The sequence below is a fragment of the Tamandua tetradactyla genome, chromosome 1, assembly GCF_023851605.1.
Source record: "Tamandua tetradactyla isolate mTamTet1 chromosome 1, mTamTet1.pri, whole genome shotgun sequence".
Taxonomy (NCBI): Eukaryota; Metazoa; Chordata; class Mammalia; order Pilosa; family Myrmecophagidae; genus Tamandua; species Tamandua tetradactyla.
The window spans coordinates 232,762,771-232,786,993 of NC_135327.1; the positions used below are offsets into that span (position 1 = coordinate 232,762,771).

The 24,223-nt window shown below is 55.1% G+C and overlaps 1 protein-coding gene across 1 annotated transcript in view; it reads left to right on the forward strand.

Moving 5' to 3' along the window:
• Positions 1 to 24,223, forward strand: part of CACNB2 (calcium voltage-gated channel auxiliary subunit beta 2) — a 260,397-nt gene that overhangs the window by 175,293 nt on the left and 60,881 nt on the right. The window contains exon 3 of the mRNA XM_077154738.1: positions 14,232 to 14,351. Coding sequence (XP_077010853.1) covers positions 14,232 to 14,351 — 120 coding nt within the window. The remainder of the gene's footprint in view (positions 1 to 14,231; positions 14,352 to 24,223) is intronic.

The following is a 24,223-nucleotide window of genomic DNA, read 5'->3' on the forward strand; positions in this document are numbered from 1 at the left end:
TATGATGAGGCCCCTGGAATTGTCCTTACAATTAGGCCCCTGGAATTGTCAGTAATGGGCGCAACCATGCAGCATTAATTAAATGCCAGCGTGCTGCAGCCACGCATGCGGGTTCCGCCAGCCCCCCTGCACCTCAGGACGGGGTTGGGCCTGCACAGTGAGCGCCACACAGCCGCAGACCCTCCCAGACCCGCTGAACCTGCGTCTGCATAGCCAGGCACTGGGTGAGCTCGGGCTGGCGACCCCACCCCCACCCTGAGCAGAGCTGGCGTTCACGAGCTCCGTCCACAGAGGCGGTGGTAGAGGACGGGTGCCCCCAGCTCCTCACACGCCATCGCACTTTCCTCTCGAAGCACTTGGTTAGTGAACTTGACAGACAAGTTTAGCACATGAACTTCGGGATTGCACGAGACCTGAAACCCAGCTCTGCCACTTTTTTGGCTTTGAGTGACTTTGGCAAATCAGTTAACCTGTCTGAGGCCCAGTTCCCCTCCTGTAAGATGGGGCTGCCGGTGAAATAATGCTTCCTTGTGAGATAAACCGGATAATGCAGGTGAAATGCTCGCGCACAGCGAGCCCTCTGAGAAGGGTCAGCTGGGCCCCGGTTGGTAAGGCTGCGGCGGCGTCACCCCTCTCCGGCTGTGGCATGCAGACTAAACAGCACGCTGAAGCCGTCACGTCGGTCTCTCTTTGAAAGTTTGATTGAAACCTCAAAGTGTGGTGGCCCGTCTCCAAGGAGCAGGAATGTGGAGCCTTGTGGTTTGCTTGTGGTCGTGAGACAGCATTGCTTTGGTTCCTTTGAGGATGTGAAGATGCCAAGCACGTTCTAAGCTCGCTGTCTGCAGAGGCTGCGGCTGACGCTGGCCCATGAGCCGAAGTGGCTGGTCTGGGGGTCCTGGGCCGTGGGAGCCTGAATTCCACCTCTGGTCCCAGAGCTGCCTCTCGGGGGGGCTGAGGAGAGTGTATTGCCAGCACCATCCCGAGCCCTCTCACTCGCTTCAGATCTTTCCTCCTGCCCCGGGGGGTGGAGATGGGGGTGGCACCGAGGACCGTGCACTGCGGAGCCGGCACCCCCTCTCCGAGCTGCCTGCAGGGCACGGTCTTGGGCTCTAGGAACCTGCATTTCAGCCGCTGGTTAGGGCGAGGCTCTAAGCGAGGTTTCCGGCGTCCGGAGAGCAGGGAGCTGGGCCTGGGGTCTGGGAGGGCCAAGCGGGACTGCAGCCGGCTCCCCACGCTCGGGTCCCCGTGACCCCCGTCCTGGTACCCACCGTCCACACACGGAACTGCCCACCGTCCTCCGCCCCCGCACACAGCTGCCGCCCCCTCCCACCCGCTGTCCCCTCCCCCGTCCCGACGCCCCCTGCCCCCGCGCACAGCTGCCGCCCCCTCCCGCTGCCCACGTCTTATTTCGACCTGAGTGGTAACTGGGGTAATTGGGGGTTTCCTGCTGGAAGCGTTTGTTCCCTACGAGATGGCAAACCCGAGGTTCACTAATTTTTATAATTACACGGTGCGCGGGTGTTCCCTGCTCCTGGTCTGACTGCCGTCTCCACCCTCCGCGGAGGCCACGCTGGGCTGGGGTAGGAACGGAGCTGTGGGTACAGGCCTCGACAGCGGTCCTGCAGCGGTCCTGCATCTGTCCTGCACCTGTCCGGCACCTGTCCAGCACCTGTCCTGCAGCAGTCCTGCACCTGTCTGGCTCCTGTCCTGCAGCGGTCCTGCACCTGTCTGGCACCTGTCCTGCAGTGGTCCTGCATTTGTCCGGCAGCTGTCCGGCAGCTGTCCTGCACCTGTCCTGCACCTGTCTGGCACCTGTCCTGCAGCTGTCCGGCACCTGTCCTGCACCTGTCCTGCACCTGTCTGGCACCTGTCCTGCAGCGGTCCTGCACCTCTCCTACACCTGTCCAGCACCTGTCCTGCAGCGGTCCTGCACCTGTCCGGCACCTGTCCTGCACCTGTCCGGCACCTGTCCTGCAGCTGTCCTGCAGCTGTCCGGCACCTGTCTGGCACCTGTCCTGCACCTGTCCGGCACCTGTCCAGCACCTGTCCTGCACCTGTCTGGCACCTGTCCTGCACCTGTCCGGCACCTGTCCTGCACCTGTCTGGCACCTGTCCGGCACCTGTCCTGCACCTGTCCGGCACCTGTCCTGCAGCGCGGGCTTCCGATGCCCAGGAGGAGGCATTTGGTGGGGACCTTGTGGGCCAACGCAGCTTTTCCAGGCTGCAGGGCTGGCTGAGGACAGCTTAGGACAGAGCACTTGCTCTCTCTCAGTCACCTTTTTTTGAAGTTTGGAGACTTACTCTGATTTCTCTACCGAAAACTATGCTTTTTAAAAGTTATATCATCAAAGGTTAAATGGTCAGTTTTCAGTCATTCAGGTTAAAGCTTATATTGCAAAAATCAACTTTGTTCCTAGAATATTTTAAAGTGTGAATGGATCACCAAGCGCTATCTTTATTTTGTTTTTGCCTGAAAAATAAAAGGTTTTATTGATTAAAAACCTTTGAATATGGTAACTACCAGGACCAAAGTACATTCTTGCAGGGGCTGAGGAACTATCTGGAGGAAGGCCCTGCTTTAAATTACTCCCTGAAGTAACGTGAGACATTATTAATTAGGTAAACGAATTTGTGAAGTTTATTTTTAGAGAAAAATATTGCACCCAATATTCTGGATTTTTCAGATCACTGAAGACACTACAAATATGAAAGCAAAAAATATCGGCTGGGGAGTTGGCGTCTTAGAACACGTGCGGCTTTTCTCTGCGCCTCTCGCCTGCCACCCATGCTGTCCCCGCGAGCTCAGCCCCTCCCGTGGGGCCGCTGCCTGCGCGCAGCTGGTTTCCTGGAAGAAACACGGTGGCGAAGCTGCTCAGGCCGCGGCCACCCGGGCCCAGGACCCTCTGACAGCCCCTCTGGGGGCCGCGGTGCCTGCGGCGGCTGGGGGTGGGGGGCAAAAGGGGTGTGGCGTGGGGGGCAGGACGCGTGGCCGTGCGACCATGTGCGGCCCCCACGGGCCTCTCTGGACACGGCGTGGAATCTGCCTTTCACCGAATTCTTCAGGAAAATCCCCGCAGGGCCCGTGGAGAGGGTTGAACCCGCTCTAGGGAATGAGACACGCAGGTCATCACTGCCTCCAGCACCGTGGCACACGGTGGGAGGGGTTGGTGGGGGGGGGGGGGGCACTGGGCTCCAGCGCCAATGCCGTGGAGCGCTGGGTGAACCTGGGTACCCCAGATCCCTCGTTCGTTCCTATCCCTGGTCCAGGGAATGGATCCTGTTGGGAAATAGGCTCTCGAGAGAGGTGATTAGTTACTGTGGGGCTGGACTGGAGCTGGGTGGCCCTGTTGTGGGCTGGGCGTCCTCCAGGAGTGGGCACTGGCATGTGGGGGGCACGGCTGCACGGCCGGGCAGAGGCAGCCACTCCACGGGCCGGGTGCCCTGCACTGTGCCCGACGAGGCCGCCCGCCACCGCTGTGGCTCCCGGCACGAGAAAGCACCTGCCTGTGGTCTTAGGGCTCCAGGGAGGTCGGGCTGTGAGGTGCAGGCTCCATGTGGCAGGAGAAGCCCTGGCCGAGCGTCCTCTCAGCCCTCGTCCTCTGAGACACTGGGACTGGGCGGAAGTTTCGGGGTGCCACCTGGCAGGTACAGCGGGTGCAATGCCCAGGAAGCACCATCTCTGCGGCTCCAGGTCTCGCTTGTGCTTCCTCGAGTGGGCTGGGGTGTCCCCTCTGTGTCTCCGGGCGGTGGGGTGGTGCAGGTGTAGGGTCACCCCCTATGGGCTCCCCGTTGGTGGGAGTTGCTCACCCACCCACAGACCTGTCACCCAGGCACCGCTCGGCCCGTCTACCTGCCTGGCAGCCAGGATCACCTGGGCTGGGCGTGGCGGCCTGTGCTTTACCGACGGACCCATGGAGCAGGTGCTGTGGCCGATGTCCCAGCGTGGCTGCAGGGGGAGCCCTGCATACGGGCAGACTGCAGTCCCCGTCACTGTGGCCGGCCATCGGAGGGGCTCGAGCGCAAATGGAAGCCAGGTGATGTGCAGAGTGGACTGGGAAGGCCGGCTGGGAACCCCACCCGCTTCTCCTCAGGGCTCCATGCCGAGGTGGGGGCACAGGGCCGCCCCCAGCTCCACGTCCCACTCGTTGGTGGTGCCCTATAGTGGTCCTTGGGGAGCTCACACCCAGCCCGCGCCCCCGTCCGCATGTCACCCCCCCCCAGCTATCCATTCACGTGCCTGTTCCTCACACCAGTGCCCCCCCCAGCAGGCAGCATACCCCCCCCCCCGCGGTGCAGAAGGGCACACTGCTGGGAAGGATGGAGTGGGCATGCATGTCTACTTAGATGTGAATTAATGAAACTTGAAGACTCAGACCCGTGGTGGCAGTGGCTGTACTTCACACCCCCTGTTGGCTCGAGGCTGCTTGTTGTGCTGTGTGTTGAGCTCAGGTGTAGGATGTCTCTGTCACTGCAGATGTCCTGGGGATGGTGTGGTGTTTTAGGTGGGCTCCAGCGGTGCTCCTTCCTCCCTGTGCCCCCCATAGCCCGGGGAAGGGCTGGGCAGACCCTTGGGAGACTCGGGTCCTTGGGCATCGGCTCCGCTTTGTAGAGCTCACGTTCTGATGGTAAGAGGGGAGGGCAGACAGCGAAGATGGAAACGGTGATTAAACAGGAGTCTCATAATCTGAGTAACTGTCCAAAGAGGATAACCTGGACCATGTGGCATAGAACCATGGCAAGAGATGGAGGTAGAGAAAGCAAAATTAAAAGTTTTAAAACAAAAGGAGCTAGGCTAGGCAGGAACTGTAAAAGGTGGCATTAGACAAAAAGAATTCAGAGACACAGGCAGAGGCCATGGTTTATAGGTAAGAAATTTGTATTTTTTTTTCTTTTGGTGGAGAGGGAAGAAACTGAAGGCTTTTGAACAGGGGAATGGTGTGTAACCCGGCCATGGCGGTAGAAGGCCCGGGAATAGGGTAGATGCAGAAAGATCATTTAGAAAGCTTTCACCAGACTCGACACTCAGGAAAGGAGATGTACGACCAGGGTGTCCTGGTGAAGGAGAGGGATTTGGACAGATGTCACGTGTATCCTTGAGTAGACGGACATCTCACGTCTCTTTGGGTGGTGGATGGACGTCTCATATCTCATGGGCAGACTGAAGTTTCATGCCTGATGGGTGAACAGGTATCTCATGTGTCCTCAGGTGGATGGACGACTCATGTCTCATTGGGTGGATGGACATCTCAGATCTCATGGGCAGACTGATGTCTCATGCCTCAGTGGATAGACAGATATCTTATGTGTCCTCAGGTGGATGGACATCTCCTATCTCATGGTCAGATGGATATATCATGCCTCAGTGGGTGGACAGATAGCTCATGTCTCCTTGAGTGGATGGACGTCTCCTATCTCATTGGGTAGATGGATATATTGCATCTCTTTGTCCTGCCTGATGTAAACTGTATCATCGTTAAAGTTCATTACACTTTTAAACTTGAAGCATAGTATGTATTTCCATGTGTTGAATGTTTGTTTTCTCCTTTGTGATACAGGAAATGTACGAATTGCCTTTTTACCCATTGTGTATGTCAGAGTTTTGCTAAAGGTTCTTACTGTACTCTGGATTTTCTGACTTTAGTACTATATACCAACGGCACATTTCCAGCCGAAGAATCTGAGATGTGCCCCTTTCTAAACACAGATTTTGCATGAACCAGCTCGTCTCTGCTTCTTAACCCAGCTGCTCAGGATAGGTGCGTTGCTTGAGAAATGCATTAGCGATTTTAGGTCGTAGGTGTTTTCTGGGGCCTTACCTCTCGGAAGCCTGGACCGCTGGTGTTTGCAGTCCAATCCCTGGTCAGGTAGCTTGTTTTTAATATAAAATCTCTCTAAACAGTCATCATGTATTTCTGGAAAGTTAGACTCTTAGATCAGTATATTTACAATTTACTACCAACTTACTGAGTCATCTGGCTGCTTCAGCACGCAACCTAGCACCGAGGTACTTAAGCACTCTCATGAAAAAGTCCAGTGTTTTAGGTGTCAATTTAAAAGAGCCATCTTACACATTTTCTACAGAGAAATTTATTACTTTTAAATGTTGGTATTTCATTTCTAAGTACTATAATTGCCACATGCATCTTTGCGTATACACACACACACACACACACACACACACACACACAATGAGTCTCCCGGGAGGCCTGGCGCTGCCCTCCCCCCACCACGTGCAAACCAAGGGCGCAGTTCAGATGCTGATCCAGGAGCAGAGGGAGCTGCAAGCCACAGGTTTTAGAACAACGAAATCTTTTCAGAATTTCAGTTGCCATAAGAAAAAAACTTCACTCCTTATTCATAAGAATGGTCACATCACAGAAGAAAGTTAAATCAACCCCCTCAATTAAAAAAACCCCGAGTCCAGGCTGAGCCTCCTTTATCTGTGCCCTTTCTGGGGCCTGCTGGCACTGCCACCCCTCCTGCCACGTGGGGTCAGATACACGCTTGCCCCATTGCTCGCTCATTCTTGTCACTATTAAGTAGAGTGGCCATGACTTTTTGGGGAACTCCCCCACTTTTGTACGTTTCTGTGTTTTTTTTGCAAAGTAAGTGAATGATACTGTAGGTTGGAAGGTAAAAGCCCCATTTTTAAAAGGGGAGCGGGGTTAGTGAGATGGGGATGCAGGGGCCCCGGCTGGCAGCTGAGAGCAGGGCAGGGGGGGGCGGATTGCAGGAGGCAGCGGGAGCAGGTCGCAGGCGGGGCGGGGGCAGCTGGGCTGGGCGAGGGGCTGGGCCCTCGGGGTCCTTTGTGCTGGCGCTGAGGGGAGAACTGGAGCGCCGGCAGGAGGGAGGAGCTCAGACAGGAGGGAGGAGCGGCTTCCTGTAGGAACGGGATGGGGGAAGATGTCCCCAGGGAGTGCGTCTGGCCTGCCTGGCTGGGGGCGGAGGTTCTGGGGAGACCTTGGAGTTCCCAGGGCGCCCTCACCTGCCCCGGACCCCCTGCCAGAGGTTTCCCGAGGTAGAGCCATCCAGCCTTACCCCGCGGAATTCCTGTCTCTCTGCAAAACTTGGAGAAAGTTCACCTCCCCCAGGCCTGATTTTCTGCTTCTTTCCTACCCATTCCTGAATTGTTATGTCTAAAGAGGAAACACCTTTCATAGGAAATTACGTCCTCACCATCATTAAATATCTGTCAAAGGCCTGGAACCCACCCAAACACACACACACACAGACATGCAAATGCACACACTCACACATATCCGCACATACACACTACACACATATGCATGCACACACGGCGCAAGAGCGCACTCATACACACACACACACAGACACAAATCTACACACTGTCATGACGTAAGTGTGAAGAGGAACTATTTAGCTTGGCCAAAATGCAGAACAATTTTTTATTGGCCATTTACCTTTATCTTTTTTGAAATGGTTCTTTTTTGATATATATTTTTTTCAATATTTGCAAAAATTGGACAGAGGCTCTTCTAAAAACGTGTAAACAGACATCATCATTCCCTCTCTCTAAGGAACAGTTTGGTGATAATCGTGCTTTAATAGATTGCTCTTAGAGTATAAATTAGCCACCTCTCTAGGCTAGACTTTGTCTTGGTGAGTTCAGCTCCCGTGCTGCAAGCTGGAGCCGTTCCCGTGCCGCGGCAGGTGTCTCGGAAGGGACCCGCCCTGTCCCCAGCTGTGGGCAGGGGGCTGCCCTGGGGGCCGCTGGGCCAGGCTCTGAGAACCAAAGCTGGGTTCCTTTTCAGGGAAAAGAGAAAGATGTCAGAAGTGACTGCTTTGGACTTTAAAGATACTGCTGGATCGAGAAGCATGAAAATTGGACAACTCCATTAGCATTTTGACAGACACAGTTTTCCCTCGTGTGGAATTTTACTGGCCACATCTGAAGAGTGATGCCTTTCTGAGCGTCTCTGTGGAGTGCTGCCGTGTGGCTGAGGAAGGGTCCTGGAATCCACTGTGCAGTCTGCGTACGCCTGTGGTGGGGGCGGAGTCATAAATAAATCCTCCTGAGAAGTTTGAAAAAAAAAAAAAGCTAATATTTTCCTTTTTCACCATTGATGAAAATTACTCCGTTTTTCTTTCTTTCTTGTTTTTTGTTTTTTAATTCGATTTTGTTTTTAACAACATAGAAGTTAGAGCTGGTTCTGCCCATGCGCCTCTGTCCTGGCATCTGTCCTGTCCATTTGAGTCACTGGTCTCAGCTCTGAAAGCTCAGTTCTGTCACCACACTGCTCTGCTTGCCCCCCCCCCGCAGCCCCTGCACCCGCGCTCACCCCGCACCCCCTCCCTCACCCCGCACCCCCGCTCACCCTGCCCCCCCTGCACCCGTGCTCACCCCACACTCCCTCCCTCACCCCACACCCGCGCTCACCCCGCACCCCCACACCCACACTCGCCCCGCACCCCCTGCACCAATGCACCCCCTGCACCCCCACACCAGCCTCCTACCCGAGTCCCCTGGCACCGCCCTGCCCCCCAGCCTCCTGGCTCCAGGTCCCCTGTGTTCTCAGGGCGGCACCCACGCTGGCTCCTCTCCATTCCCTGGGAGCACCAAGCACCCCCCATCCCCATCCTCAGGCCTCCACACCTGCGGTCCCGCTGCTGGATGTCTCTTCCCAGCGCTCAGGCCCTTTTACGTCCTTTCAGTTGGCCCGAGGACCGTCGCGGCACCCCTACTTGCTGTCTCAGCTGGTTTGTTCCTGCCCTAGAAGCCGGTTCTGACAGCCTGTGTTTTAGGTCGGCCTCCTGTGCTGGGGACACAAGGGAGCGTTTGTCCTTTGTCCGCGTTCACTTGGCACAGTTTCGAACAGTTAATAAACAATAGACACGAGTGGGTTTTGTGTTTGTCGTGTCTCCTCCTGAGCGCACACTGTTTTGTGGGAGGCTTATCTGTTGTTCCTGGGCCTCTGTGAGGTGGGAGCCGGCATCTCAACTTTTCCTTGATCCTGAGCGTCTCCCATGGGCGCTTGTGGAGCTGTGGCAAGTCCCTCGGGCTTGGCCATGCCACAAATGGTGGACACTCGCCTCTGAGGCCCTTGCCACCTGGAAAGCAGGTGCCCCACATTTGCAGACTCAAGTTTCAGTAGCCATGGCGGGGGTGGGGGATTCACCTCAGCAGCCAGCATCACCTTTGGACTGCTAGGGTCCCAGGGCCTCGTTATCAGCAACGGTCCTTAAGCTCTGGAGAGGCTGGTGAGACGGGGTTGGGGTGGGGGCAGTAGCTCAGCTTCCCCGAGAGCCCACCTCTTCCTGGGTCAGTGGTGTACCCCTCTCGGCTTCGACCCACAGGGTGAGAAATGGGTTAGTGGCATCCACGCGCCTGCCAGCAGCGCCTTACCCCCGCTGTGCCACTCTGGGAATGTGGGGTACCCCTGGAGAAATGGGGCGTCTGTCCCAAGGGAGGCCGGGTGCAGTGAAAAGGACATTTCCACGTGGGCAGGAGAGGGCCTGTCCATGAGCAGGCTTGGGGCGCAGCGCTGTCTGGGGCAGACTGGCCAAGGGTGCCGTGGGAAGGCGATTCAGGCTGCCAGTGGGGCCCAGAGGGGGGGATAGCACAGCGGGTCCTAAACGCCCCTCCTGCCAGGCCACAGCACTCGTCCCTTTGGCTTCAAAGGCAGAAGTGTAAGAGCATTCACGGAGACTGGCCCTGGAAATACTTGTGACTGCAACCATGATAGGGCACAGCATCAAGACAAGCATCATAAGTGCAGGAAAGTGTTCAAAGCAAAAGGAGATTTTACATAAAAACAGGAAAAGACAGATATTGGAGAGCAGATGAAAGCATTGCAAACCTAGTTAAGCACTCCTCCTGTGAGCACAGAACACAAATTTAGAGTAAGCGCTCTGAGAAGGTGCCGAGACGGACTCCCGGCAGATGCTGAAGTTGCACTTCGGAGCTCTCCAGTCAGGAAGGAGAATCGGGCGCAGACAGGAAACGTGGGCGCTGCAGACGTGAGGGAGCTGCGAGGACAGAGCTGCAGGAGAGCCATGACAGGGACGGAGCCATCAAGGGTGCATCCCGTAACGTGCATTGTGCTGCTGCTCCGGCCGGAGGGCCAGGGGACCCAGCACCGTGGCCTTCCAGTGCCATGGCAACTCGTACCACGCTGATCCAGCATCACAGTGATCAGGTACCATGGTGATCTGGTGCCACAGTGATCCAGTAGCATGGCAGTCAAGTACCATGGTGATCCGATGCTATGGTGATCTGGTACCATGGTGATCCGGTGCTATGGTGATCTGGTACCATGGTGGTCCGGTGCTATGGTGATCTGGTACCATGGTGATCCGGTGCTATGGTGATCTGGTACCATGGTGATCTGGTGCTATGGTGATCTGGTACCATGGTGATCTGGTGCTATGGTGATCTGGTACCATGGTGATCTGGTGCTATGGTGATCTGGTACCATGGTGATCTGGTGCTATCGTGATCTGGTACCATGGTGATATGGTGCCACAGTAATCCAGTGCCACAGCAGAGCCTCATAGGTTGGTCACTTCTAACTGCACAGCTCACCCCGAGGAGGAAGGGGTAGAGCTGGGGTGCATGTAGTGGGAGGGGCTCACAAAATGCAGCACAGAGGGGAGGACGAGGTGTGGCCCTCTGACATGGTCATCAGGTGGGAGGGTGGAAGGCGCTACTCCTTGCGTCTGTTTTCCTACAGTGGCTGCGTGAGTTCCATAAAGAAAAATAGGGAATATACACTCCTGTAGCTACAAGGAGCACAGGTGATTTGGCTTCCCCTACAACCTGCACTAAACCTCAGTTCTTAGTCAAACCTCAGATCATAAACGAAGGTGAGTAAATTGTTGCAGGCATTAGAAAGATCAATGGCCGCCATCAGTATGGAGGTTTTGCTTTAACTGCTTAATTATTTAAACCTAGAAACAGATCTTCAAAGGACTATACAATGTAAAAGCTATGTCTGGTTATTACCAAAGGATTTTTGAGAAATTGTATTTTGTTTAAAAGGGAACACAGTCATGCAAACCAGGTATGTGTTGTGTTTGTCCTCTCCTCATGGGGTTATTAGGACAGAAGCTTTGTATGTCACTGTTCTAGTTTGCTAAAGCCGCCAGAATGCAGCACACCTGAGCTGGATCAGCTTTTAATAAGGGGATTTATTTAGTTGAAAATTACAGTTCTTCAGAGGAAGAGCAGGTAGCTCTCATCTGAGGTGCTGTCTTACATAGGAAGGCACAGGTGACATCTGCTGGCTTCTCTCCTGGCTTCTGGGTTCCAGTGACTTTCCCCAGGGTGATTTCTTTCTGCATCTCCAAACATCTGGGCTGAGCTGTGAGTGCTGAGATGAGGTGTGCTGAGCTGCTGAGCTCTCTTCTGACCTCTCTCTTTTAAGCCTCCAGCTAATTAAATTAAACCTCACTCACTGTGGCAGGCACTGCCCTTAGCCCACCACAGATGTCATCAGCCATAGATGCGTTTCACGTGCTGATGATTCACGTCCACCACAGAACAATGGGGCACTGTCCCCTGGCCAAGCTGACAACTAAACCTACCTACCACAGTCACGAGCTGCCGTCTGAGCCTGTGACAGGGTGATTCATCTAGAAGCTGGCATTGGGGTGCCATGGGTGACCTCCTCAGGGTGCTGTGGGGTGACCATGTTGGGGTGCTATGGGGTGACTACTTTAGAGCATTATGCAGTGACTGCCTTGGGCTGCCGTGGGGTGACCCCTGTGGAGTGTTGTGGGGTGACCGCTTTGGAGCATTGTGGGTGACCACCTCAAGGTGCTATGGCGTGACTGCTTCCTGACCTCTTGCATAAGACGCCCATGGGGAAACTCTGTGTAGAACAACTTATGTCTCCTTGGAAGTTGCACTTTACATGCGTGACGGTGTAACTAATTTGTTTATTAATTGATCTTTACACCACCACAGTTAAAGTGCATGAACCTACAGCTTGCATTCCGAAGGCCTCCGTGGCTCTGTTTCCGTGCATTTAGTTCCGGGAGCTTGGGCTGAGCCCAGAGGCAGAGAAAGAAGGGAAGGGTGAAGAGAGGGAGTTAAGAACATCTTTCTTTTATTTGCATGAGACTTTACAAAATAAGCCCCTCCCCCCACCAAAAAACAGATAAGAGGCAGTTGGGGATGCAGAAGTAGAATTTCATGCTCTAAGATATCTGGAAGTTCATGTTTCTTCACAATAAACTTGTATTTTTTATTGTGGTAAAATACACATAATATAAACTGTCATTTAAATCACTTTATAGTGTACAGTCAGGGCATTGTACTGTCTAGTTCCAGAATGTTTTCATCTCCCCAAACGGAAACCGGTACCATTAGCAGTCACTGTCCATTCTCCCCACCCCAAGAAATAAACTTTTTAAATGCAATTCCATTAGTGTAGGAAATAATAACTTTGATGCTTTTCCCTCTCCAGTCTTTTCCTCCAACCTGTAGGAAAAGGTTGGCACAAATTATTGTGAATCCTCAATCGAGCTAATAAGTCGGCTGAGCTTTGAAATCCTTCGTGATTGTCCTACCAGCCCACTTTCAGGTCCCAGGGGCAGTTCAAAGTCATGCGGAGCTGGGCTGAAGGCAGCGCCCTGGAGAGCTGTGATCAGGAACGAAATGGGTAAATTTGGCCCCCGCCCTCCTCCGAGGAGTCACAGGCACAGACCAGGGCGGCGTGCCCCTCGGCCCCTCCTGTCGCGGCGCGACGCTGTCGCCGGCTACTGGCCTGGTGCGGCGGGCCGTGGAGAATGACCTCGTGAAATGAACAGACTGCGTGCTGCTGCCGGGAGAGCGCGTGTCCCCTACAGCACGGTGAAGCCGTGCCCCGCGTGCGCGCGCTTGTCGAGCCCACGGGCCCTGCGCAGCCGTGGACACAGGGGCTGCAGGAGGCTCGGCGCGCCCCCAGCATCTGCGTGGCGAGGCCCCCGCCCCCGCGCGCGTGCACGGAGTTCGCCCAGTACGCAGGCGCCGCTCCCCCCGCCCGCCCAGATCTCCAAGATAAGCCTTGAACTTTGCACCTGCAAATGTTACTGCCTCCGTTTGGCACCGGGTTTTTTTTAAAGGGTCTCTTACACCTCATTTCCTTTTACAGTCCTAGAGCAGGGAAGGGAGCGCGCAGGGCCCCGCGATGCTCAAGTTTAGTTGATGCCTGTCTCCGGATGCACTTTATTTGCAAAGCAATATAAAGCGTCCTGGGGTTTTATCCCCTGCCGGCCTGGGGAGAAAAGCTCCTCCAGGGGTCGGAGCCCCCCGGGGGCAGGGCGCGCGCGCCCCGGGACGCGGGGCGGGGCGCGGAGGCCCGCCCGGAGTATGGGCTGGGCGGGGGCCGGGGCTCCCCAGCACTCCCCGGGCCAGGACGCGCGCGGGCCGGCGGCGGGTGGGCGTCCCGGGCTGCAGCTGCGGGCGCCGCCGGCGCGGGCCGGCTCATGCAGGCCACCTGGATCCGGCTTCTGAAACGAGCCCGGGGAGGGCGGCTGAAGCAGTCCGACATCTGCGTAAGCTCGCGCGCATGGGGCAGCGCACTTGGGGGGGCTTCCGCCGGAGACCCCGGGAGCCGGGCCGAGGCTGCCGCGGGTGGAGCTACAGTGGTGGTGCGGGCGAGAGAGGGCTGATGGGGGTGGGGGCGGGGTCCTCCGGATTCCGGAGCCCCCCTTCCCACGCTGCAGCTGACCGCATAGGCGCTCTCCCAGGCAAGACCGTTTTAATTCAGTCTCCAGTGAAGGCTAGGTGTAGACTGGGGGAGCCGGCAGCCGGGTCTCTGCAGAGGGAATCAGGCGCGTGCGAAGGTGCAAAAGGACACTTCGGCTTCCCGTGGGAGTCATGTGGCGTGACTCCCTGGAGAGCTCAAGTTCAGGCTGTCTTTTATCTTGTTAGTGCGGTGGAGTTGTGCACACCCGCTTCTGCGCGTGTACTGCCCGCTGGGCCCCCGGCCCGCACTGCACCACTGAGCTGGTCTGATAATAAAGAAACTTGCTCCGGCTCCCAGAAGGAACTGGCTTCTGAGCAGCAAGCCCGGGAAGGAAGGGTGACTCGCGAGACAGACGGCCGGCCTCCCCGCCGACCTTTGGGCCAGCCAGAGCACGGTTTTCTAGCGCGTGCTCTGCGAAAAGGATCGATTTCTCCTCTTTTCAGGAATTCCCAGCACCATCCAGGAAGCTGCCGCGTCTGAGACTTTTCCAATGCATTGCCGTAGATTGGATCCATTTTTAAATTCCCCTTTCCTCCCCAGGGTTCGGCAGACTCCTACACCAGCCGTCCGTCCGACTCGGATGTGTCCCTGGAGGAAGACCGTGAGGCGGTGCGCAGGGAGGCGGAGCGGCAGGCGCGCGCTCAGCTGCAGAAGGCCAAGGTGAGGGGCTCCGGGCGCAGCGGGGGGAGGGCCCCCAAGGCCTGTGCTGGGCTCCGGAGAGGTTTCTATTGTCTGATTTAAATGAGGTACAAGAAAAGGAGCTTATTTCCTCCCTTGCTGGAGAAGGGCATGTGACACGAGTGGTCTTTAATGCGATGTTGCATGGCTGTCCTGGGGTGGATGGCTCTTCAGACGCCCACAAACCCCGGAGTAGGAAGATGAATTGCTCTTGTGAGACCTGGTCTGTTCACTCTAAATATATTCTCCATTTAGAAAGCCATTTTCAAACTTCTTTCCTTAGACTTGAACCATCTTTCCCTTGGATTTTTATTCCATAGGTGTTTTGCAATGTCACTTTTTTGCATTAAAGAATGGATTGCGTTATGTTTTTCAGAAATAAAGCCACGAAGGATTTTATTGCTTAAAAAAGTTTCCTTCTCTTGGGACACCTCCCCTATCCTATAATAATGAAGGGTGCGTTTGTGGGTGGGGACTGCAGATCAGATTTGAGAAATATATGACTACAGACTTCAGGCCAGAGTGGGGGGGTTCTGTTTAATGAATTTGTAATGGTTTGGGTCCTTTCTCTGTTCTATCCAAATAGCAGCTACTTTAAGCACACATTGTTGTCCCGTTTAAGGTCTTTGGTTTGTGTGATACTCTGTAACTTCTGAACTCACACATTTCAACAAGATTTTGACTTTCTTTTGAAAAATTATTGCTTTGCAAAGAGTAGGTGCTGTCTCATCCTGCTGAGACAGTAGGGCAGCAGGAGGGCACATCTGCTGTGCACAGGTCTGGGCTGCCTGGACCTGGGGTGTTGCCATGGGAACGAGACTGGGAGATGCTGGGTCATCACGTGGACTGCCCTGGTGGAGGGTGCTGACCCCCAGCCCACGCTGTAGCCTTTCCAGAGGTACGTCCCCTGAGAAGCAGAGGACATCAAGGCGGGGTTCATCTGGGGGGTTGAGGTGCCCTAACTGCCAGGCCCCTGCTGTTGCTGCCACTGCATGAACCGCAGGTGTAGGGAGGGCCCGGGAGCTGGCACGCCGGGAGCTGGCACGCCCGGGAGCTGGCACACCCATGGGATCCGAGTGTCACAGACCCATCTGCTCTACCTTAGACTTTCTCACCATGCAGGACTCAAATAAGAAAGGAAAGGAAATGAAATGAGGTTACGTAATGGAGGCCCAGCCAGTAGTTGTTTGTCCGAGTTTGCAGTGTGGTTAATATATGGTGTAATTTAGAATCTGTGCAAAGGAGAGTCGAGGAAAAAAAAAGGTTGATATTCCAGAAATAAGATTTTTCTATGCACAGCTAATTTATTCATGTCATTTTCACATACCAAAATTAAACCATTTCTCAGATTCATTTCACATCATCCTACAACCCAGCGCATTGTCATAGATTTGGTTTTTCAAAGTTGCTTATTTGATTGGGGCAGGTTTTTCCCCCTTAATTTCTGTGGTAATATATAGCATAAAATTTGCCATTTCATCCATTTTTTTAGTGCAATTCAGGGGCTTTTATTACTTTTACAGTGTTCTGCTTATCATCACCACCATCTATTACCAAAATTCATGCATCCCCCAAACAAAAACTCTGCACTCATTAGGCCGTAACTCCCAGGGCCCCTCCCCCAGCCCCTGGTAACCTGGGATCTACTTTCTGTCTCTATGAATTTCCCCATTCTAGACGTTTCATAGATGTGGAATCACACAAGCTCTGTCCTTTTGGGTCTGGCTTGTCTCCCTCTGCAGACTGCCCTACAGTCCATCCGCCGTGTTGTGGCATGTGCAGAGTTCCATCTCTTTCCATGGTTGGACCGGCCACTGTATGCTCCTCCTTTCCTCAGTGGCTGAGCCCTTGGGTTGTCGCCACCCCTGGCAGGCGTGGGCAGTGCTGCTGGCATGGGGGGTTCCCTGGCCACGTGGCCCCGATCTGAGCTGGGGGCAGGAGTCAGGGGCAGCACTATGTCCAGCCCTTAAATGTCGTTTCAGTCTCATGTGGATCAAGAGTCCATCCTAAATCAAACCAAGGTCACATTACTTATCACACAGACTAGAAGACTTCTAGTTGTGAAGGGTGTAGAGAATGCAAGAAAATGAAGAGGATTTAAAACAAATGCAAAGTAATTGAAGGGCTGTGTCCTTTGCCTAGTAAGTGTCTTCATATCCATTTTCCTTCCTTAAAACTAGGTCAGTCTTTTAAACCTCACAGGCACTCACAGGAGTAACAGAGTAAATCAGAATTTGAATGTATTCTGAGAAAATATCAAAGGGATATGATAGAAGTTTGTACTAAATCCCGGCTCGGTGCGTCTGCTTTCTTCTGAAACTCTTGAAGAAGAAACGCAAAGGGGAACTGCAAGTGGAGAGTCCTGCCAGCCCGGAGCCGTGCCTATGGGGACCTATTTCAAAAAACATTTAAGTTTAAAAATATATTAACTCACCACTTAATTTCAGATGGTGTAAAGTACTGTGTACTCCCATTTTGGAAGAAGCCTAGGTTCTCTGCATGTATTCCGTAAGCATCCATGCTGTCGGGTATCAGCACTTCCCTCCTCATGGCCAAACAACAGTCCATCGAATGATACACCACGTTCTGTTCATCCATCCATCTGCTCCTGCACATTTGGGAGGTCCCTGCTTGGGGCTGTGATGAAGAGTCTGCGTGTGAGAGCCTGCTGTCCTTTCTCCTGGATGTATGCCTAGGTGTGGCCTTGCAGTATTCCACGATCATCTTTTTTTTTCATTGAAAGAGTTATTTTCTCCTCTCCCCCTTCCCTCCTCACAAGCACCCCTTCTGCCCTAGATTTGGAGACCCCGGGTTGGGAAATGATGTCTTCCTTGTAGACTGCACTCGCAGTGGAATAGGTTGATGTTAAAGGTTCACTCTGTCGTTCTCTTGGCGTTGAACGTCCTCTGCATTTAAGAGGTTGGACCAGGCACCGCTGGTGGACAGAACCAAAGGCCAGAGCCTGGAGGGGAAACAGAGCTTTACTTGCAGGAGACTCTCCCTTCGGCCGTGCAACAAGGAGAGGAGCAGGTGCCTGTGGAGGGGCCATGGGCCGCAGCCTCAGCTGCTTCTCTTTACTTAGGGGGCAGGAAGTGGAGGGAACAGGATGCTGCCAGGCCAGAGCGTGACATCCGGAGAAAGGTTTGGAGCAGGGCTACCCAGAACCTTCTGGAGAAGGGTTACTTCCTGAGTTCCTGGAGCTGGAATGCACCTTCACCCTACCCTCACATTTAACCAATAGTTTGGGTGATGGCATTCAAGGATGAAAACCACTTTCCTCCGGATTTTTGTTGCCTTCTTGGCCCCAGCATTGCTGTCATAATACCAAGAGCTCTGTCCTTGGGTACAGCTTTTGTTCTGACACTGGTATTTGGAGAGCTGCCCTCTGCTAGTTGAGTTTTGCCCTGCGGTGCACTGGTGCAGCTTCACATACATTCTCTGCGGTTCTAGAAGCATCTTGCACTGCCTCGCTCACCTCCTTGCTGCCTCTCCAGTTTGCCTGATGCGTGAGCCCTGCCTTTCTCCTCCAGTGACTCTTCTCATCTCTCTCTCTTGTCCTCTGTCGGTGTTTTCCCCACCTGTCTCCCGGCCTGTCCATAGAGGTTTTCACTGTTGTTGTAATGTCTGATTTCTAAGTGCTTGTTTTCTCATTTTATTTCCTCTCCTTCTTATTACAGGGCTGTAATGTTTCCTCTTCTCTCTCAAGACATTAGTCTTTTAACAGTGTCTGTATTGCCACTGTTCTCAAATGTTCCTTTTCCTGCTTGGTTTTGTTTTCACACGCTGGGGATCCCCCAGACGCTGAGCTGTTGGGTTGTGTTCACAGCCGAGAGTGAGGCCGGGCAGTGCGAGTGCCGGCGGCTCTTCTGCCCTGGGGGCTTTAGGTGGCGTGGGGGAGGGTGGGTAGGCAGGTGATGGGAAGGGTCTTTTCTTCCATTCTGGCCGAGACCCCTTGAGAAATGCCCCGAGACCCTGCCCACCCTGCTGGACTGGCCACAGGCTTCTGGCAGCTGCGTAGGGAGAAGCAGCGGAAACCCCAGCTGCAGGAGGCGGGGTCAGGGTCCTTGTCCCCCACCACACCCCCCAGGACCCCTTGCATGCCCGGGGCCCACCACCGGGTTGTATCTCAGGCGGGAGCCTCCAGGCCCTGACCATTGTGGGTCCTTCGTGCCCCTTTCCAGCACACTCTTCAGGTTCTAACTCTTTCTGCTCTTTGACTTGTTTCTAGCACTTTCCGCTTTTTACCTCTTTCTCCACTCTCACCTGTTTCCTGTTCTCTGTTACCTGTGGGTTTATACCTTAAAAGGGAAAACGCGCCTTCAGGAGGAAGCGGTGCTCAGGTGGCTTACTGTGAGCGTGCTGTGGAGAGGGGACCGTTCCCCGAATTGCCTTAGTCCTAAAACACCTTGGGGGTCCAGACACACTCCCCTCTTGGAAATACTCCCCCAACTTGCCTTTTCAGGGGAAAAAAGAAACGTTGACATGTTTTTTACCCATCAGCCTGAGATTAATTTTTCATTTCAAAATTTGTTAGACATATTTAAAAAATGTGTCTTGCTGAGAAATTTGTGTGGAGGTGGCAGGGAAGTGCATGTTCCTGAATCACGTAGTTTCTTAAGTCCGTAAAATAGACGAGAAAACCCAGAGGTCCCGGAGCAGGTGAGCAGCCAGTGCTGACAGGGAAGAGAGCCCTGAGCTGTGCAGCACAGAACCCCAGAGGACCTCGCTGGGGACAGCCTCACCCAGCAGAATACTTAGGAAGGTATTTCAGACAAAAACCGTCCTCTTCCTACCGATGATTATGCCCAAGAGTCGCCCCCAGAGAACCTCTTTTGTTGCTCAGATGCGGCCTCGCTAAGCCAACTCGGCAGGGGAACTCACTGCCCTCCCCTCTCTGCGTGGGACATGACTCCCAGGGGTGTAAACCTCCCTGGCAACGTAGGACAGAAATCCTAAATGAGTCGGGACCTGGCATCAAGGGAATGAGAAAGGCTTCTTGACCAAAAGGGGAAGTGAGAAATGAGGCAAAAGGAAGTTTCAGCAGCTGAGAGATTTCAAACAGACTTGAGAGGTTATCCTGGAGGTTATTCTCATGCACTATATAGACATCCCTTTTTAGTTTATGGTGTATTGGAGTGGCTGGAGGGAAGTGCTTAAAACTGTAGAGCTGTGTTCCAGTAGCCTTGATTCTTGAAGACGATTGTTTAACTATATAGCTTTCACAATGTGACTGTATAATTGTGAAACCTTGTGTCTGATGTTCCTTTTATGCAGGGTATGGACAGGTGAATTAAAAAAATAAGGATAAAATAAATAAATAAATAAATAATAGGGGGGAGATACTGGGTAGAATGAAATACTACCCAGTGCAGGGAGAGGTAAGGAATAGGGATGTATGAGTTCCTTTTCTTTTTCTTTTTCTCCAGTAATGCAAATGTTCTAAAAATGATCATGGTGAATAATATGCAGCTATACAAAAAAAATCCTTCCTTCTTCTTTGATTTCAATTTTTGCATTGAGAAGTTGTCGGCTCTCCTTTGCTCTTAGAAATGACCTTCCGAACATTTAAAGTTGGAGCACAGCTCAGTAGGTCCGGTCTCCAGCCGCTCAGGGGTTACTGGTGAATGCACGTTGGAGCAGGTGCGTCTCCTCACCTGCACGAGGAACAGGTGTGCTCGCCCCAGAAGCCGAGCCGAGCTGCCTCCCCCCAGGCCTGCTGGGGAGGAGACGGTGCCGCCCCTGTGCTGGCTCTCCCTCCACCCACAGCTCAGGGGCCATCCTGCCGCATGCGGCCTGGTTAAAACTCACCAGAGAAACGCTGCACGGCTTCTACAGGATGGCAGGTGGGAGCACCCACCGTCCCAAACAGGAGAAGGCAAACGGAGGCCGTGCTCCCCCATGGCCTTTCCCCCCGGCCCTTCCCCTTCTGTGGAGGGTGACATCTGCCCTGTACCCTGATGCTGTCCGTTCAGAGTCGGCCCACAGACCTTTCGTCAAGCCTCCTGATCACCTCTGCGTCACGGGCGCTGACCTTTCGTCAAGGCTCCTGGTCACCTCTGCGTCACGGGCGCTGACCTTTCATCAAGGCGCCTGGTCACCTCTGCGTCATGGGCGCTGACCTTTCGTCAAGCCTCCTGGCCACCTCTCTGCCAGCTCCAGCCTGACTCTCGTCTCGTGTGGGCCTGTCTGATCTTGCAGGTGCTGGCTGCAGCTCCCACCCACTTCTCCTCCTGCTTCCCCGTTGAGTCTCTGCTGCTGCTTTGAGTTCCCTCCACCCGCGTGTGGAAGCCCCTCCACCCAGTGCCAGGCCTGGCCTCCTGGCTGCTCTTGCTTTGGGCTCGCTGTTTGTTTTCAGCCCAAGCTCTGCGGGGCCTGGGGGCTCTGTGAGGTCCTCAGCTGCTGCTGCTTATGGCAAAGGGGCTCAGCGGCCATGTTCTGGACTCTGCCCCCAGAGTCGGCCAGGCAGCTTTCACCGTTTGGAAAATTAAGGAGATGCCTTTCTTTTAAATTTTGCTGACCAGCACTCCATATCCACCAGACACACACCCCCTGTTCCCACCTCCCCCATCCCAGGGGAATGTCTGGCCTACTTTCTGTCTCTGAATCTGCTCTTTCTAGCCATCTTTTTTAAGGGATATCATGCAATCTTTGCCCTTCTGTGCCTGACTTATTTCACAGAGCATAATTTTTTCCAGGGTCTTCCACGACCCAGTGTGACGCAGAACTTCAGTTTTTACGTCTGGACGATATTCCGTTCTGTGGATATGCCACATGCTATGTCTGTCTGTTGAGGGACGCTCAGCTGCTCCCACCTTTCGGCGATTGTGATGGATGCTGCTGTCAGCCTTGATGTACAGGCACTGCTGGCAGCCCTGGTGTCGCTCTGGGTGCCCACGTGCATGTAGGATTGCCGTGCCAGGTGGTGGGTCTGTATTTAACCTTTGCCTGCCAGTGATGTGCTGTGTTCAGTTTGCCCACATTCCCCCCAACACTTGTCTTGTAATGGTAGCCGGCCTTGTGTGAGGGGTAACTCTTCAGTTTTCATTTGCATTTCCCTAATGGCTCATGATGTTGAGGACGTTTTCATGTGCTTATCGGCCACGTATACACCTTCTTTGGAAAAACGTCCACTCAAATCCTTTGCCCATTTTTTAATAGTTTGGTTTTTGTGTGGTTGGGTTTTGGAAGTTCTTTATATATTCCAGATATTAAGTCCTCATCTAGTATATGGTTTGTGACTATTTTTTCCCAGTATGTAGGTTGTCTTTTCATTTTCCTGATGATGTCCTTTGCACAGAAGTTTTAAATGTGAGGAAGTCAGAATCGTCTGTTGTTTGTTGTGTTACTTTGGGGTCTTGTGTAAGAATCCGTCACCGCACCCCAGGTCGTGAAGCTCTGCCCCTGGCCCCCCACTCGTCTTATATATGGGTCAGTTTTCCTTCGACTGCAGAGTTCCGACGCCACGGTGAGTTTCGGACATTGCCTTCTGTTCAGGCGTCAGCCCCCCCACCCTCTCCCGGCTGCGGCTCTCGTGGCCCTGGGCGTCCGGCCTGTGTCCATGCCACGGCTCCAGGGGAACCCCTGTCTCCCTTTGCCACCTCTGCCCGCTTCTGTCAACATCGCCTCCACGTTCCCGAGTTAGTACTGAGTCCAGGGCCGGCAGGATTTCCGCGAGAGGGCCGCTGGCAACTCGTTTAGGCTTTGCAGATCTGGAACCCCTCCTCACGCCAGGGGAAGCTGGACTCAGGCACCGTGTCCGTCCTCCCGGCTGCGGAGCACGCGAGTGGTGTGCGTGGCTTGACGGTGCAGTCTGTAAGATGCGGGGCTGGCCGAGCGCAGGCGGGGACAGTGGCCCACACAGTCCTGCCACCCAGGCCCGGTCGGGCAGGGGGTCCAACGTCCATGTGGACATGAGTGCACAGCCAGGTGCCACCCTGTGCCTCCACCTGCTGCAGTGACCGGTGTCTGATGGCAGGTGGCCCCGTCCACGCGCTGACCTCTGCAGCGCATGGCCCACCCCATCCACCCACCATCTGAGCGAGGCTCCACGCCGCCATCCCTCGTCCTGCTCAGGCCACTTTCCGTGGAGGCTCAGCTCTTGGGCATCTCCCCTGCGCGTCCCGCGTGGCGCCTGGGCGGTGCTTCCTCCCTGCGTCATCCCCGGCGGTATGTTCTGAGTTGCTGGTGGTGCGAACCGCGTTTTACAGGCGGCGATTCCGGACGTCCTCGGATGTGGGCCCCCAGCAGTAGGCGGGGATGCGCGGCTGGGTCAGCGGCGCCTGGGGCAGAGGTGTGCGCGGAGCGGCCCTGGGCTCCGAGCCTGTGCGTCCTGCCCACGGGGCCGGGCGGCAGTTATCGTGAACCCGGAGAGTCTCCGTGAACCCGGCGGCGGAGCCTTTTCTCCCCGTGGGCGGCGTGATGAACCCAGCCCTGCAGCCGCGCGGATGGGGCGGAGGAGCCCTGGCGTCTCACAGGGTCACCGTCTCTCCGCCCCCAGCCTTCCTCACCAGGGCCGGGTAGAAGGCGCTGGACGTAGCGGGGGTGCTGTGGGGATTTAACTCGCTGGCGCTCGGGGGTGGGCGCTGGACGTAGCGGGGGTGCTGTGGGGATTTAACTCGCTGGCGCTCGGGGGTGGGCAAAGTGCCCAGGGGGCCGGGGAAGTTCCGCAGCTGAGGGCGAGGCCACAGGCAGTGGGGAGCGGCTCTCCCAAGATCATGGGGTGGGAGGCGGGTGCGGGGTGGGGGAGGGTGGTGTCCGCTCGGCTGCGGGGTCGGAGCCGAGGAGGTGGCACTGCTGGGCCCACGCCCCCTGCAGCAGGCCCGTGTTGACCATGCCTCCAGAAGGCTGCAGGATTGGAGGGGCACCCCCGAAGGGTCTTATTTGGGTTCAGTTTAGTAAAAGCCTCGATGCCTGCGACTCGCGTGGGCGGGGTGTTCACGTGCGCCCGCCAGTGGAAACAAAAGGCCAGATGGAAGGTCTGGGCTGGGGCCACCGAGCAGCTCAGGGCCGCCTGGCCCAGCAACCCTACCCGCTGTTGGCGCCCCCTGCACCCCCATGCCCGGCCACCGGGACCCCTGTGCCCCCATGCCCCCTGTGCTCCCCCGTGTACCCCGCCTGGCCACGGGGACCTCTGTGCCCCCCCATGTCCCCTGCGCCCCCTGCCCAGCCACTGGGACCCCTGTGCTTCCTCACACTTGCTGGCTGCGGGGCCTGCCTCGTGCTTTGGGGGATTAAAGGCATAAAACCCCTTTTTACCTAACGATAGACACCAAAAGAAAACGGGGTGGCTACTGAAACTATTTCACAGGTGGAACCACACCTCCTCTTTGTTCTCCGTCCTCGCAGTTGCCTGGCGATGGAACCAGGACTGCTGGAAAGCAGGACTGTCCTTCCCCTCCTCCCCCGTGGTTTTGCTTGTGGCCCTCACGCGCTGTGGACTCCGGGCCAAGGAAACCTCTCACTTTCAGTCACGAAAACAAGGCACTTCGGAGTTTTCCGATGAACTAATCTTTCTTTCCCTGAAATTGTGCGCAGCGTCACCTATCTGGCACCCCTTTTTTAAGGGATTTGTCCTTTCCGGGCGGTGGTCTGCTCGTGACGGGCCCTGCATGGCCTCCTGGAGCTGTGCCCGGCACGTGTCGGCTGCAGGTCTCCCGGCCCACCCACGCGTGCTGAGGCGCGGACGCCGCGTGGGGGAGGACCCCCGGCTCTTGGGTATGGACATGGCTGCCCAGGACACCTCTGGCCTGGGAGGGGGATACTGCCCGGGACCCCCTCAGGGTGGGCTGGGAGGCTGGGCTGGCCCAGCAGCCCCTGGCCAGCCACTACAGTGTTCCCTCGTGCCCTAAATGCGC